Source organism: Schistocerca serialis, chromosome 2 (genome assembly GCF_023864345.2).
Source record: "Schistocerca serialis cubense isolate TAMUIC-IGC-003099 chromosome 2, iqSchSeri2.2, whole genome shotgun sequence".
In the NCBI taxonomy this organism is placed as follows: domain Eukaryota; kingdom Metazoa; phylum Arthropoda; class Insecta; order Orthoptera; family Acrididae; genus Schistocerca; species Schistocerca serialis.
In genome coordinates, this window is record NC_064639.1 from 664828585 (window position 1) to 664846456 (window position 17872).

The 17872-nt window shown below is 41.7% G+C and overlaps 1 protein-coding gene across 9 annotated transcripts in view; it reads left to right on the forward strand.

Moving 5' to 3' along the window:
- The window catches only part of LOC126457751 (phosphatidylserine synthase), a 148531-nt gene that overhangs the window by 84419 nt on the left and 46240 nt on the right, over positions 1-17872 (forward strand). For all 9 annotated transcript variants that reach the window (XR_007585520.1, XR_007585521.1, XR_007585522.1 and 6 more), the window contains exons 5-6: positions 2563-2817; positions 5646-5868. Coding sequence is in view for 6 of the 9 variants with exons in the window: in XM_050094304.1 (XP_049950261.1) it covers positions 2563-2817; positions 5646-5868 (478 nt within the window). In the remaining 3 variants the exon portion in view is untranslated. The remainder of the gene's footprint in view (positions 1-2562; positions 2818-5645; positions 5869-17872) is intronic.

The following is a 17872-nucleotide window of genomic DNA, read 5'->3' on the forward strand; positions in this document are numbered from 1 at the left end:
TCTACCATCATGAATCTGATTTTCTGCCTTTCCACAATAGAGCACAGCATCTTTTTGAACTGATATCCTGCTTTGTCTTTGGGGAAATTTTTGTGGAAGTTACATGGACTGTTAGCAGTGTTCAGTTCTGATGTCCAAAGGGTGGTCTTCTAATCTTTTCTGAGTTTAGTTAGAATGCTACAGACCATTTGTCATTAGTGTTACTGTTGTGATTATCTTAAATGTGCCTTGCGAGTCAATGTGGGGCTGGTGACCCATCTTCAGACTGTTTTACAAGTGTAGCAATGTTGAGAACTGATCCAAATCTTTTGATAGGCATCTTTTGCTAATCAGTGGTATAATACAGGGTGTTTGGGAATTCCCATTACAAACTTAGAAAACTGAATAATGACAGTATTATGAAAAGGAAATGTGCTACTCACCATACAGCAGAGAGGCTGAGTCACAGATAGGCGCAACAGAAAGACTGTCACATAAAGCTTTTGCCAAGAGTCTGGCCTTGACGGCCTGTGTGAGTTGCGTTTTGTGTGTGTGTGTGTGTGTGTGTGTGTGTGTGTGTGTGTGTGTGTGTTTTGTCTGTTCTGATGAAGTCCCTGTTTGGCAGAAAGCTTTGTGTGACGGTCTTTTTGTTATGCCTACCTGTGACTCGGCATCTTTGCTATATGGTGAGCAGCAATTTTCCTTTTCATAATATTGTTATTATTCCATCCTGTATTTTCCATTGCTTGATTTAAACTTATAGGTCTTGGAGATGGGAGTCAGTAAATAACATCCTGAATAGGACCCCATGTCCGGAAAGGTACCATTTCCATGCTACAGCTATTTGAAAACATATTTGCTAGGTAAGTATGCAACGGGGTAGTCATGGTGGGGGCTAGTTACGTTTGATCAGCTGAAGTCATGTGACATATGTTTTATCTGTCTGACCTGGCTCAAGCCTCATTCACGTGTCTGTGAGTGTTGAGCAACACTGTTGCGTACACGTTTGCAGAACACACTGACATGATTCCTCTGAATGGCAAAGCTCACTGTAATGGAAGTGCTGCTTGTCACCTTTATTGAGAGCATCCTCTACAAGATCTGACTCCATTGCATGCCCTTTTCACCACAATTAATGCAACGGCTTTGAGAATGGGTAGCTGCACTATCAGCAGGTGTGACTGCGGTGCTCCAAGGAGATGCTGCATACCCAAATTGGAAGTCAGACTGCATCATGTTGAAGAGAACCTGTTGATTACATGAGCAATTTCTGTGTCTGTTAATGAGTGGAATTGTAAAACAAGTGATGTATTGTGCCACACACAGCCAATTACTTGTAAAGGTGGTCGCTTTGTCAACAGCTTTCAAATGGTTGTAGCATGTGAATGGAGCATGGGTTCCAATTCAAAACATTATCTACTGACATCCCAGTACAAGTCCTAGAAGTTAGTAAAGGGAATTTCCTAACACCCTGTATAAATCACAATTTGTGTTGTACACTACACATCAAAGAAGTGTATGGGTTCTGACTGTGGGTGGATCATGAGATTTGAAGTGATATGTCATCTCTGAAGGCCGATACCAAGAAATTTTGGCAAATCCTCACAAAGGGGCAGAATCATTCCAAGAAAAATTTAAGTTTTGAAGCTTTAGAAAGTTAAAAAGTTGGATGTTAAATCTGCACATATCAGTGTGAAAAAAAGGAATATAATGTAGTAACGATCCCCATAAGTGAAGGTAGACTATTATAGTGACAATCCAAAAGAATAGTGGTGCCATTTTAAACAGTGTAATAATCTAAAGAGTGCAGAAAAATGGAAAGCAATTGCTCAAGAATGTGTTGGTGTGTCGAGGACTGTAAGTTGTCTATGCCAGTTTTGAGTATCACTGCTGTCATGATTATTTCATGGTGTGTGTGTGGAAGATGTAATTATTGACCATGGTATGTGTCATTTTAGTTTTTTTATTATTTTTATTTTTTAATGCAGTTACCCTAGTCAGGATTACAGAGTTGTGTATGCTGCAGCATTATCTGAGTTTAATGTAAATTGATCAGCAAAATAATGCAGAATTTCAGTCTGGTTTGTGTATTTCTCAATGAAAATGTATTTATAGTAAAACATATTAAATTATCTACAATAATTGTGTCATTTGTTGTATATCACATTTACAAATATATCTTAACTGCATATATTTACTAATAAATTACTTGGCATCTGACCATGAGCAGCCTCACATCCAATGAAATTTGGTCCATGGAAATTTGGAATTTCAACTTGGGAAAAACTGTAATCTCAGGAATATTTTAGTAGAATAAAATCAAAACCCTTTTCTTGGTGTAGCAGTCTTTACATATATTGTTCTAGTTCCTTGTGTCTGCTTCAAACTAACCAGCAAACATTGTCATGAAACAAGGAGACCATTGTGGTGTGTTGTTTGTCACTAGTTGCAGTGGACAACAGTGTGCCTGCTTGTGAGGGCAGTTTGCTTCCTGTTTGAGTGAGCCTGTAGTTCATTAACTAAAATATTTTTTCAAAATAAATATTGTGTATAAAAGCTGTTTAACTACTTACTTTTTGACAGGGATATTCGAACAACTTCAGGGAAAATAAAGCGTGCAGTTTTACAGTTCACACCTGGGAGTTGGATGCAAGTTAGATGGTTGGATCCATCTTGTACTTACATGCGCTTCTTTGCTCTTTGCCAGCTTGTCATTTTTTGGCAAGTCTCCGAGCTAAACACATTTTTCCTTAAACACATTTTTGAAATGCCACCATCCCACCCGATTGTGGTTGTTCGACTTGTTCTTATTGGTGTCTTTGTTGCACCGTCTGTTAGGTAAGTAGTCATTTAATTATTGGTTTAATTTAAGAATTTTTTGCTCTTGGAAACTAAATGAAGTGGGACATCTGTAATGAAAGCTTGTTCTGTAATTGCATTTGTCCTTGTGGTAAACTGATATATACTAATTTTTCTTGGATTCAGTGTTGTTTTGAGTTCTCTGAATTATATCACTGCTTGTCATGTAATTATGTATTACAATTTTTACGCAGACATGTTCTGCTTCAACAATAATACTTTGATTTCGTCCTTCAGTACATGGCAATAATATTGTACTTTTGATAATCTTCTTATAAAATTTGTCTGTCTCTTCTAACGTTTTTAAATTAATGTTTTGAACATGGTAGCCATTGACTGAAAACTGTTGTGTTAAAATTTCAAAAATGGTCATCAATCAAATCTCAAGAATACTCTTAATGATTTCATTCATTGCCTTAACAACTCTGCATTTACAAAATGCTGTAACTTTGATGACCTTGTTATTTGCCTGGATCAAGTACTGTGGTGTGCGAGTTTGTTCCAATACAGGGCATGTGAGCAAGTGGCCGAGGTGTTTCTACATTGGGTGGAGGTGTGTCCCATTTTTTGTGTTGGTCTAGCAATGAGGGAGTGATCTCCAAACAAGTTGGGGCAGTTGTTTCCTGGGGGCTAGCTCTTCCTCTGCAGGGATATCTGGCCGCAGCTTACTCTTCCATCTGGTGATGCGGTTAGACTACGATATTCCTTCCAGTAGTTAAGTCCTAGCGATGAAGCTCGTTCTAGATTTCAGTTGGCAGACTGCAGCTGAAACTGTTGATGGGTATAGTAGGCACCCTATTGAATCGTGCTGAACAAGAAATGTACAGTATTTTCTTCAGGAGGGCTTCATCCACACTTGAGTTAGCCAAACCAATGAAAGACTGTGTCCATTAAAATCTAATTTACCTTTATAAGTAATCATCCAATGCAGTAATAAACACTCAGCACAACTCAACAAAAATTATTAGTGACAGTGTAAATGTTTTATCCATCCGACTCAACAAGGTTGCAAGCGCAATGATTAACATGGCAGTATAAATGATCTAGAGCTTTTTCCCGGTAATTAGGTCAGATAGGAAATTTGCTATTACAACTTACTTCACATCAGTTTGTAGCCAAAGAAAGTAATGAGAATTGCTGCTGCAATTTATTTAATTTCTGAGGTGCATAGCAATTTTGGTATTTATGCTGAGTCTTAAGTGTAATTTTCAGTATCTTCAGAGGATAAGTCAGTCAGTGGGGGAGTTGAGTGATGGATAGGCAGGCAAACGAGGGGCGTCCTGTTGCACCTGTCACACCTGTTCATTCATCTAGTGTTTTCCAAAGCCATTTATATAATGTCATGATTTCAAAAACTGGTTAATCTGTGCTTCAGTACCAGTCGGTAGATTAGCAGGTTACTTTTCAACAGGGCTCAATTGTTGTACAATTTGGTGAGCAGATATTTGACAGTTCATACATTGAATGTGTGACACTGTAAGTACAGATTTATTTTCAGTATGTTATGTGATTTTGGTTCTTCACAAGAACTGTCAGACTGATGATTTCAGGTATGTTGTTTCATGTTGTATTGTACTGAGTTCACATCCATCATGTCGATTGAAAATGAGATTAATATTTTTTTTAACTTCTGAATTACTAATCCTCTCCATCTGTTCTATAAGTATTTAAGGTATTGCAGTGTTGCTTCTATCTCTGATTTTGGATTACTTTCATAATTATTTCTGTAGGCAAGTAACAAGATGAATACCCAGTCAGGTGCTTGGTATCTGGTTTAGAGAAATTGGGCAGATCCAGTTTGAAGTCATATATTCTACAGCCATCGTGTATTTGTTTCCTGCTCATTTGCATTGCAGATGCTCTAGTTTGCTTTAAATATGTAATCAGCACATACATTTTTTGGCTAGAGAATAAAACAATGTAATCTCAGTTATAATGCTCTACCCTGTAACTTGGGTCCGTGTTCTGTTTGAACAAACAGTTAAACAGTTTTAACTACTTGCAAGTGATTATATTTTTTGTGAATAACACCACCATGTACACACTATAAAACTAACATGCTGGGATGTCATATAATGTAATAAGTATTTTTGCCTAAAGGTGAAGTTAGTAAGAGATAAGTTGTCCCAATTCTGCCCTGTGGATTGCAGATACCTGCAAGTGTTCTCATATGTTGGGTTAGGTAGATGAATGTGATAAGTCTTCCAACCAACTGAGCTGTGCCATAAAAACCATGGTGCACTGTGTAAATTTGGTGCTGTACACAGTGTCAGTCATTCTCAGTAACTGGGTAAATCCAAAGTTAGCAATATGTCCATTCCGAAATCACCTTGTGTGTGAAATTTAATGGACAGGAGCGATCATTGTTAAGGGATGTCTTAGATATCGGATTTTCTCTTCAGTCTCATCGTCAACATTCACCTTGGGCAGCCTAAGAAGGCATTAGGTGGCTTTGTTACGCAGGTGACATCCAATGACTGGTCCATGTTCAAAGTCGCTCAGCTCCCCTGACCAGTCCATTGTGCTGTTACTTGCTTCTACTAACAATAGTTTTGACTTCACCTTCTTTTATACTGACTTGTCCACGTCTCGTGAGCTCTAGTGGTTAATTTCACATTATTTAAGGGTTAACCAGATACTTTTGACCATATGGGGTGTGTGTGTGTATCTGTCCTGTGTTGGATGTCAAGAAATTATTTGTGCAAATCTATTGCACAATTTATTGCTTGCAGATGTGCAAGTTAGTGAGGTATTCCACTCTTTGCATCTTTACTGAATTTTTGTTTGTTTGTTTGTTTGTTTTGCAGACAGTATTATAGTTACGTTACAAATCCATTGTGCAAACGTGTGGGAACACAGTGTTGGGTATATGGTGCTATAATGGTAACTGAGGCCATTTTGTGCATAAAGAATGGCAAAGAGCTGTTTGAACGCACACAGGCATTCAATATTGTCTTGTGGCTTCTACTGCAGCTGCTAACTTCTATACTTTGCGTATATGGCTGTGTTCTGTGGCATCGCTACATACAGGTATGAAATACTATATAATATGTCTTTAGTGAATGTAATATTTGTTTGTCAATTTTCATGAAAATAATTGTAAAGTTAAATGTGACTATATGAATGAAATTGTGAATTTTCAGTGCTATAGTATTAAAGCTGTATATTGTAGAATTTTAATGTATGTTGCGATATTAACAGCTGTACTCCTAAAATTCTGAGAGTCTATGTTCCAAGTCCCCCAAGAAACCATGGCTCTTGGTGAGGTGGGGTGGCTTGTGTGCCTCAGCGATACAGGTAGCTGCACCACAGATTCAACCATAATGGAAGGGTAGCTATGGAGAGGCCAGACCAACTTATAGTTCCCGAAAGGGGCTGCAACCTTTTCAGTCTGCAACAATCTGGATGACTGGCTGACGTGTCCTTAAAACATTGGCCAACATGGCCTAGTTGTGCTGTTACTGTGAACAGCTGAAAGCAAGGAGAGACTGCAGCCTTTGCTTTTCTAAAGAGCATGCACCTCTGCTATTTGGGCAGTTGATAATGGTGTATCCTCTTGGGTAAGATATTCGTGCAGCCTTTGCTTTTCTAAAGAGCATGCACCTCTGCTATTTGGGCAGTTGATAATGGTGTATCCTCTTGGGTAAGATATTCCAGAAGTAAAACAGTCCTCCATTCTGATCTCTGAGCAGGTCCTATTTAGGAGGATGTTGTCACCAGGAAAATTTAGGAGGATGTTGTCATCAGGAAAAACAAGTGGCACTCTACAGGTCAGAGCATCAATGTTGGATCCCTTGATTTAGTACAAAGGTAACAGAGTTCAAAAATCAAAGAAGATAAAATGAAGTTATATGGAAGAGTAGAGGGAATAAGTGAAGTGTGGTGGCAGGAAGGAAGGGGTTATAAATATAAGATCAAATAGAGGTAACACAGGAATACGTGCAATAATGACTACAAAAATCGGAATGCGCCTAATCTATTAAGAACAGGATAGTGAAAACATTATCGTAGCCAAGACAGACTTGAAGCAAACAGCCATGTCTGTGGTACAAGTTTACATGCCTATTCATTATGCAGATGAATGAAGAGATTGAAAGAATGTATGGTGAGATAAAAGAAATTATTCAGGTAGTTAAAGGGCGAGAAAGGAGTAGAGGAGGAAACTGCCTGGTAGAATTTTGCAAAAATAATTATTTAATTATCAATAGCACTTGGTTTAAAAAAACATGTAAGAACTTTTATATGTAAAAGGTGTCTCAAACCTTTTCTGTCAAATTGAAACAGGTGTTAGAGATACAACAACCCACAACACTGAAGTGAAAATTCATGACGTATCTCCTAATATCGTGTCAGAACACCTCCTTTTGCCAGGTATAGATCAGCAACTCGACGTGGCTTGAACTCAACAAGTCATTGGAGGTCCACTGCAAAAATATTGAGCCATGCTGCCTCTGTAGCTGTCCACAATTGTGACAGTTTTGCCGGTGCTGGATTTGTGCATAAACTGACCTCTCAGTTATGTTCTATAAATGTTTGATGGGATGTCGAGCAAGCTGGGCGGCCAAATCATTTGTTCGAATTGTCCAGAATGTTCTCCAAACCAATAGCAAACAATTGTCGCTCTGTGAACATGGCATGTTGTCATCCATAAAAATTTCATCGTTGTTTGAGAAAATGGCTGCAAATGGTCCCAAAGTTGCCAAACACAACCATTTCCTGTCAGTGATCAATTTAGATGGACCAGAGGACCCAGTCCATTCCATTTAAATGCACCATTGTGGAACCATCATCATCTTGCACAGTGCGTTGTTGACAGCTTGGCTCCTTGGCTTCATGGGTTCTGCACCACACGCAAACCCTACCATCAGCTCTTACCAAATGAAATTGGGACACATCTGACAGGTCATGGTTTTTCAGTCATCTAGGGCTCAAACAGGGTGTCACGAGCCCAGGAGAGGCACTACAGGTGATGTTGTGCTGTTAGCAAAGGCACTCGCGTCGGTTGTCTGCTGCCACAGGCAATTAATGCCAAAGTTTGCCACATTGTCATAATGGGTGTGTTCATTGTACATCCCACATTGGGTTCTGGGGTTGTTTCGTGCTGTGTTGCATGTCTGTTAGCACTGACAACTCTACACAAACGCTGTAGTCGTTAAATGAACGCCAATAGCCGCTGCATTGTCTGTTGTGGGAGATAATTCATGAAATTTTGTATTCTTGACACTCTTCACATGTGGATTTCAGAATATTGAGTTCCATAACAATTTCTGAAATGGGATGTGCCCTGCGTCTAGCTCCAACTACCATTCCATGTTCAAAATATGTTAATTTCCATTGTGTGCCAGTAATCATGTTGCAAACCTTTTCAAATGAATCACCTGTGTACAAATGACAGCTCCACCAATGCTCTGCCCTTTTATACCTTGTGTACGCAATACTGCTGCCATCTGTATATATTGATAGCGTCCCATGGCTTTAGTCATCTCAGTGTATATTGCGATAGCGACCAGTGGTCAGAAATCCATATTTATTGTGTTATGGACTTACACAGTATACACTGCATAAAAACAACATAGTTCATAGTAATTGTTCATGGTGACAACTGCCAGTCTCGATGCATGTATTGCAAACAGTGCATGTAATTCTTCTGTACTCTCACAAAGATCCAGCGGTTCTGTTGTACACTGGAACAGGCAGAGGGTGATGAAACAGTGTGCACACCTGACCACCAAGCAGGCATATTGTACACGATTTAGCTCATAGCACGTGCATGGTGTAATCACCGCAGGCATCGCATCAGCACATTAATCTTGCAGCACACACACCACGATCCCTGGTTTCAGCTGTCCATTGTATCAGACAGCTTGTGATGCCGCCATGTTAAGGTGTGTTACTGTGTGAAGTACGTGAAGTCTAATCAAAGATGGAACATTATTCACCATGAGAGCTGGCAGACATACGTTTAAGCAGAACACTTTCCAACAGACTTCGTCCTCATTGGAAAAAAATTATTCCTGGGGATACCAGCAACAAGAAATAGGGTAGTTCACACCTTACACCTGGCCAAGGTTCCGACCAAAGACATGTCAGAACACCAGACTTTGAGGAGATAGTGTTGAATCATGTGACTGACCACCTAGTAACTTGCCCATGAAACGCCCACTTCAAAGGATGCAGTGTGGAAATGACTGGTGGAACATGTTTTACACCCCTGTTATAAAGACCATGTGCAAGCGCAGGGACCACTGGAGTTTTGAGCCCTGCATTCACTTCTGCCAGTGGATTATCCACTGCAGTTCTGTAGTGCTGGACTTGGTGCAGTTTGTATTGTTCACAGGTGAGATCTCATTCACCCGTGATAGTGTTTTCAACAGCTGCGACAGCCGTGCTTTGAGTGAGGACAATTCCCATGCCATCCACATCAATGGCCACCAGCAATGATTCTCTGTCAGTGTAATGGCAGGCATTATCTATGATCATCTAATAGTTCGTTACTTGCTGTCTTGCCATTTGACTGGTGGTGTTACTGCAATATGTGCTGCCATAGTTCTTGGACACTGTACCTCTGGTTGTCTGCAAAAGGATGTGGTTTCAACACGATCATGCACCAGCCCACTTTGATGTAAATGTGGCAAGCACCCAAACAACACACACCAACGTTGTTGGATTGGTTGAGGAGGTCCTGTCCCGTGGCCAGTGAAACTGCCAGATCTTACACCTCTAAACTTTTCCCTGCGTAACGTCAAGACATTGGTTTATGAAACCTCCATAGAATCAGATGAATGCCTGCTTGCTAGGGTCGAAGCTGCCCGTCTCCTGGTACAACAGACACCAGGGATCCTTGAGAGAGGGTGCAGCAGAACTTTATACACTGTTGTCATACATGTATCGAGAGTGGCGATTGTCACTTTGAACAGTTGCTATGAGCTAACACTGTTGTTATGCAGAGTACACTGTGTATGTCTGTAACAGATAAATATGCACTTCCAACCACTGGCTCCCTATGTCAATATGATCGGTTGTGGACCCACTATCACCTGTTTCAGTTTGACCCAACAGATTTGAGACACCCTATATGGAAGAAACCTAGAGATTTATCAAGTTATAGTGAACCAAAGATTTTGAAAAAGATTTCCACAGGCAGATGTGGACTCTGACAATAATTTATTTATTATGAAAATTGAAGATAGAGGGGGGGGGGGAGGAAGGGGAGGAATGGGATGGGACAGTTGATGTCAGCTGCACTGACAATTTTCGCAGAATCAGTGTTGAGGAGGAAAGATATGTGTGGGACCAGGATTCGAACAGAGGATCTCCTGCTTGCTAGGCAGTTGCGTTAACCACCGTGCCATGTAGACACAGTGTTTATAGCAATTGTGTGGACATCTCAGTCAACCCACATTCCCCCCTAATTTATAGTTTACGAAATGCAGATTAAAACTGAAGAGATTGCAAAAGGTAATAAATCGGAAAGTGGGTCCTGAATAAGTTGAAACAGAGATTGTGAGAGTTTCAGAGCAAGCATTAGGCAACGATTGACTGATTCTTGGTAAAGGAATACAAGAGAAGATGAATACAACTGTCATGTTGAGCAGCAACCTGGAGTGGGACAGGGGAGGGGGAGAGATAGCAGGATACAGGCAGGGCGGGAGAAGAGCACTGTCCGGTGGAGTGTGCAGGGACTAGACCGAGGCAGAGAACACTGGCAGGCGCAGCGTCAGGAGGCTGAGGGGTAGGGGGTTGGGGGTGTAAATGGAGAGGATCAGGGAAGGGGAAAGACAGGAGTGTGAGCTTTCAGAGGGCAGTACACAATGAGGGTGGGGGAACATGTATAGGGAGGAGATGATAGGCTGGAGGGGGTATGAACTATTGGGTCAAATGTATGGGGACAGTAAGTTATCATAGGTTGAGGCCAGGATAATTTTGGGAGCAGAGAATGTGTTGGAAGAATTACTTGCACCTGTGCAGTTCAGAAAAGGTGTTAGTGTAGGGAAGGATCCAGATGGCCCTGGTTGTGCAGCAGCCATTGAAAGCAAACGTATTATGTTCAGCTGTATGTTATGCTGCAGGGTGATCTACCATGCTCTTGGCCACAATTTGGCAGTGACCATTATCCTGGTAAACAGACTGTTGGTAGTCATACCAATATAAAAGCTGTGATTGCTGGGACTGTGATTACTGTGTGTGGGTGCACGCCAATTTGGTGGTACTTCGCTCTCAGCTGCAGGCTGTGATGGCTGTGGTTACACAGCCTGAAGCTGCTGTGGTTGATACAGGGAAATTGTGGTCCATCCATGGGAATCCAGCAGATTTTCCAGCACACGAGTCCGCCAGTTGTCCGCACCAGTGGCCAGCCCATTACTGCTCATACTGAGGTTGACCTCTCACCCGTGGTCATGTGTGAGGTCGCCTCGGAGCATGGCAGATGGTGAAAGACTTCCCAGGGGGCCACATGTAAGGCCTCTGCAGTTAGTCTGACAAACAGGTTCCAGGTGCTGCCTGTGGCTGACATTGTCACTCAGCGAACTGCAGACGCTTGTCGTGTTTCAGTCAAAACCTCTCAGATTTCAAGATCCAGGCAATCACGACATGGGATTATTGGTAGTTGCGAGCTCCAGTGTTAGGCATGTTATGGGCCCACTTGGCTGCTGAGGAAGGAAAGAAAGCAATCTGCACTCTGTGTGCATGTCGTGTGGAATCATTCCAGACATGGAACGGGTCCTTCCAGATGCCATGAAAAGCACAGGGCACAGCCTACTGCAGGTGGTGGCTCACATTGGTACCAATGATGTATGTTGCTTTGGATCGTAAGAGATTACCTCTGGTTTTGAGAGGCTAACAGAAGTGTTAAAGGCTCCAAGCCTTGCTTGCAAGATAAAAGCAGAGCTAACCATTTGCAGCATAGTCTACAGGACCTATTGTGGACCTCTGGTACAGAGCCAAGTGGAGGGTACAAAACAGAGGCTCAGACAGTTCTGCGGCCATGTAGGCTTGCGCCATAGGGTGGTTGGGTTTCAGGTTTCATTCAATAGGTCAGGGGACCACTATACTCAGGAGGCAGCTACACAGGTAGCAGGGGCTGTATGATGTGGATTGGACAGTTTTTTAGGTTAAAGGCTCTCATGGAAACACAAAAAGGGCTTCAATCTCAAAGGGTGCAGGTCGAACACAGGAGGAATATAGGTACAGGAACCATTGGTACATCAGTTGTAAATTGTCATAACTGAGAAAGTACCAGAGCTCCAAGAAGTAATAGAAAGCTTAGATGCTAAAGTTGTTACAGGCACTGAAAGCTGGCTAAAGCTGGAGGTAAGTTCGACCAAAATTTTTGCGAATTATCTAATGGTGTTACAAAAGTATAGGCTAAACACGGTTGGTGGTGGTGTGTTTATTGCTGTAAGTAGTAGTTTATCTCATAGCGAAACTGTAGTAGTTCCTGTGAGCTAGTATGGGCAGAGGTCATTCTTGTTCAACCTCCCTATTCAGGTTATAAAATTGTTGAAAGGTTCAAAGAAAACTTGAGTTTAGTTTCAAACACATACCTGACTCATACAATTATAGCTTTAATGTACCCTTGATGTGTTGGCAAAAATACATGTTTAAATCAAGAGTTACGCATAAAACATTATCTGAAATTGTTCTAAATGCATTCTCTGAAAATTATTCCGAGCAGTTAGTTCATGAGCCTACGCGAATAATAAAAGGTTGTGAAAACGCACTTCAACTCTTAGCAACAAGTAATCTTGAGTTAGTAACAGGAATCAAAATAGATACAGTGATTAGTGAACACAGGGTTGTCGTAATGAGATTGAATATTGTAACCTCCAAAGCCTCCAAAAATAAACGAAAAATATATCTAGGCCTATTCAAAAAAGCTGTTAAAAAATCAGACACCTTCCTGAGAGACAGTCTCCATTCCTTCCAAATTAACAATGTAAGCATAGACCAGATTTGGCATGAATTCAAAGAAACTGGATTGACAGTAATTGAAAGATTTATAGCAAATAAATTAACAAATGATGGAGCTGATTCCCCTTGGGACACACAACAGGTCAGAACACTGTTGAAGGAACAATGAAAAAAGCATGCCAAATTTAAATGAACGCTAAAAGTTTCGACAGCAAAACTTTGTCTCAAAACCTGCCAAAAAATCCAAAGAGATTCTAGTAATATGTAAAGTATGCTAGTGGCAAGACACAATCAATGCCTTCTCTGAACGATAGTAATGGAAATACTATCGATGACAGTGCTACCAAAGCAGAGTTACTAAACACAGCCCTCCAAAATTCCTTAACCAAAGAAGTCGAAGTAAATATTCCAGAATTCGAATCGAACACAGCTGCCAACATGCGTAACTTAGAAGTAGGAATCCTCAGAGTAGTGAAGCAACTTAAATCACAAGTCTTCCAGTCCAGGCTGTATACCAGTTACGTTCCTTTCAGAGTATGCTGATGCAATACACAACCGCTTGTTCAATGAAAGATCGATACCCAAAGATTGAAAGTTGCGCAGGTGTCACCAATATTCAAGAAAGGTAGTAGGAGTAATCCACTAAATTACAGGCCCATATCATTATTGTCGACGTGCGGCAGGATTTTGGAACATATATTCTTTTCAAACATTATGAATTACCTCGAAGAGGACGGTCTACTGATAAACAGTCAACACAGATTGAAAAAACACCGTTCTTGTGAAACACAACTAGCTCTTTACACACACGAAGTGTTGAGTGCTATTGACAAGGGATTTCAAATTGATTTCATATTTCTAGATTTGCAGAAGGCTTTTGACACTGTACCACACAAGTGGCTTGTTGTGAAATTGCGTATTATGGAAAATCATCTCAGTTATGTGATTGGATTCGTGATTTACTGTCAGAGAGATCACAGTTGGGATCACAGTTTGTAGTAATTGGTGGAAAGTTATCATGTAAAACAGAAGTGATTTCTGGTGTTCCCCACCGGTAGAGTTATAGACCTTACGCTGTTCCTTATTGATAGAAACAATTTAGGAGACAATCTGAGCACCTGTCTTAAGTTGTTTGCAGATGATGCTGGCATTTATCGTGTAGTAAAGTCGTCAGAAGATCAAAACAAATTGTGAAACGATTTAGAAAAGATATCTGTAAGGAGCGAAAATTGGAAATTGACCCTAAATAATGAAAAGTGTGAGGTCATCCACATGAGTGCTAAAATGAATCCTTTAAACTTCAGTTACACGATAAATCGGTCAAATCTAAAGGCTGTAAATTCAACTAAGTACCTAGGAATTACAATTACAGACAACTTACATTGGAAGGAACAAACAGAAAATGTTGTGGTGAAGACAAACCAAAGACTGCATTTTATTGGCAGAACACTTAGAAAATGTAACAGATGTAGTAGAAAGACTGACTGTGCTACACTTGTCCATCCTGTTTTGCAGCACTGCTGTGCGGTCTGGGATCCTTACCAGATAGGATTAACAGACTACATCGAGAAAGTTCAAAAAGAGCAGCACATTTTGTATTATTGCGAAATAGAGGCGAGAGTGTCACTGACACGATACTGGATTTTGGGTGGACATCATTATAACAAAGGCATTTTTCATTGCAGCAGAATCTTCTCATGAAATTTCAATCACCACTCTTCTCCAAATGAGGAAGTATTTTGTTAACACCAACCTACATAAGGAGAAATAATCATCATAATAAGATAAGGGAGGTCAGGGCGCACACGCAAAGATAGAGGTGTTTGTTTTTTCTGTGCACTGTTCGAGATTTGAATAAAAGAGAATTATTGTGAGGGTGGTTCGATGGACCCTCTGCCATGAGCTTAAGTGTGATTTGCAGTGTATCCATATAGATGTAGATGTACAATGATTGCAGCAGAGCTGGTATATGACATGGCTACTTTCACAAGTGGCCTGGACTCTGATGGGTTAGACAAGTTTGTAGTAGAACTGGAATAGAAAATGCTGGATGAGTGGATTGGGCAGATTTTGCACTTGGATATTCAACAGGGATATGATTCCTGTGGTAGGGGGTTGGGATTGGGAGTGGCACTGATATGGACTAGAATTTTGTGTAGGATTTCCCTCATTTCATAGCATAACAACAGATTTCTAGCCCTGAAAGATGTGGTTCGGTTATTCCCGTACAGGAGAGGGGGCTCTCCTTTGTAGCTGGTTCTTTGGGGTGTTGGAAGGTTTGGTGGTTTGTGGGGAAATGTCACGTGAGATCTGTTTGAGGACTAGGTCTGGAAGATAGTGCCAGTCTATGAACACCTTGGTCAGAACCTTTGCATACTGAGAAAGGGAGTTCTTGCTGCTGCCATTGTGCTATCCCCAGGTGGCCAGTCTGTATGGGAGGGATTTTTTGGTGTGGAGGGGGTAGCAGCTGTTCAAAAGCAGCTACTGTTGGTGGTTGAAGGGTGTAACATTGACTGATGTACGACTCGAGGTATCTGAGAGGAGGTGGTAAATGTTCAGGAAGATGGCACACTGGGCTTAGAAGGACCAAGTGAAGTAGATAGGAGAGAAGGTGTTGAAGTTGTGAAGGAATGAGGATAGGGTGTTTTAGCCCTGAGTCCAGATCATGAAGATATTGTCAGTGAAACTGAAGTAGACCATGGGTTTGGAGCTTTGGCAGGCTAGGAATGTTTCCTCCACATGGCCCATAAATAGTTTGGCACAGGAGGGTGCCATGCGGATGCCCATGTCTGTGCCATGGATTTGTTTGTATACTTTCCTTTCAGAGGATAAAAGTTGTGTGTTAGTATAAATTCAATAAGGTGTATGAGGAATGAGGTAGTGGTTTGGAGTTTGAAGGAAGTTGGGAATGATATTATTTAATAGTGGCAAGACACTAGGTGTATAGAGAAATAGTGTCGCCAGTGGCGAGTAGGGATTCAGGAGGTAAAGGAGTGGGGATGGTGGAGAGTCATTGATGGAAGTGTTGGTGTCTTTGTTGTGGGAGGCTAGATTTTTAGTAACAGTTTGGAGATTTTGATCACTGAGGGCCAAAATACATTCAGTGGAGGCACAATAACCAGCCGCAGTGGGTTTGTGGATTGTGGGTAGGATGTAGAAGGTGGGTGTCATAGGGGTTAGAAGGGAACTAGATTCAAGGGAGAGGTTCTGGGAAGGACCTAAGGCTTTAAGCAGAGATTGGAGGCTATGTTGGATTTCTGGGATGGGATCACTTTGGCAGGGATTGTAGATCAACAAGTGAGATAACTGGTGGAGTTTCTGTGATTCATAACTGTTCCACTGGTCCTCCTCAAACCAGTGTGTCACCTTCCTGGACATTGACCTTTTCCTCTCTGATGGTTCCATCTGCCCACATTAAAACCACCAAAATTACCTGCACTTTGACAGCTGCCACTCCGTCCACTCCAAAAAATCGATCCCATACAGCCTGACCACCTGGGGATAGTGTATCTGCAGCAACAGGAACTCCATTGCCCAACATGCTTTCACAGTCAGGCACTATACCACAGATGTAGTCCGCTACAAGATCTCTCATGCCATTTCCTCTCAAACCACCAAGCCTACCTCCAACCCCAAGAACCAACTACAAAGCAGTGTCCCCTTCATCATCAAACATCAACCCTGGACTCGAACATCTGAATCACATCGTTTGTCAGCCTTTGATTACCTATCATCATGCCCTGAAATGAGGGACATCATACACAGGCTCCTTCCTACCCCTCCTAAAGTGGTGTTCAGTCACCCACACAACCTCCACAACATCCTTGGCCATCCCTATGCTCCTCCCAATCCCAACCACAGGGGATGCAAGACGTGCCCAATTCATGCACCCAGCACTTCCTATTTCAGTCCTATCACAGACTTGTCCTACTCCGTCAGAGGCAGGGCCACCTGTGAAAGCAGCCATATAACATCTCTGCTGCAATCATTGCACAGCTTTTTATATTGGTATGACCACCAACCAGCAGTCCACAATGATGAACACCCACTGCCAAACTGTGGCCAAGAGCAAAGTAGACCACCCTTTGGCACAACATACAGCTGTACATAACATGCTTGATTTCAGTGGCTGCTTCACGACTTTGGCCATCTGGATCCTTCCTTATGCCAACAGCTTTTCTGAACTGCACAGGTGTAGATTATTCTAGCAACACATTCTCCTTTCCCAAAATTATACTGGCCTCAACCTATGGTAACTTTCTGCCCGTAACTTCCACCCAATCGTTTCCGCCACCTCTTTCCTATCACCTCCTCCCTATTCACGTCCCCCACCCTTGTTGTGTGCCACCCTCTACCAATGCACACACCTGTCTTTCCCCTCCCTCCCCCTTTTACACCCCCCTTGCCCCCCTCCCACCCACCTCCCCATCACTTGGTCTCCTGATGCTGCACCTGACGAGTGTTCTCTCACCTCAATTTAGTCTCTGCACACTCTGCCAGACAGCACTCTTCTCTCCCCATCACCTGTATCCTCCTATCCCTCCCTTTCCCCTGCCCCACTCCAGATTGCCGCTTAACATGACAGTTGCATTCTGTTTCGCACTGCTGGAGATGGCAGTAGTGTGCATGGAGGGGGGAGGGGAGAGAGGGGAGGGGCACTAAATGTATAAAAGTCTTTTCATTGTGACTGTCTGCAGCTCAGCATGTCATCTTTATGGTGGTAGACACTCCATTCTTTTCATAATATTGGTAATATTCCAACCCAGAGTTTCCATTGTTTGATAGAAGATGAATGAGTAGCTTTGAGTGATAAAATAGTGAAGGCAGCTGAGGATCAAATAGGTAAAATTATAAGGCCCAGTAGGAATCCTTGCACAGTCCAGAAGATATTGACTGCAGCTGACGAAAGGAGAAAATAAAAAATACAGCACATGAAGCAGGCAAAAGCTATATATATGTCAAAGAAATGAGATTAACAGAAGATGCAGAATGGCTAAGCAGGAATTGCTAGAGGATAAATGCAAGGCTATAAGAATGTGCATAACTATGGGAAAGATAGGTCACACCTATAGGAAAATTAGAAAGATCTTTGGAGAAAAGAGAAGCAGCTATATAAATATCAAGA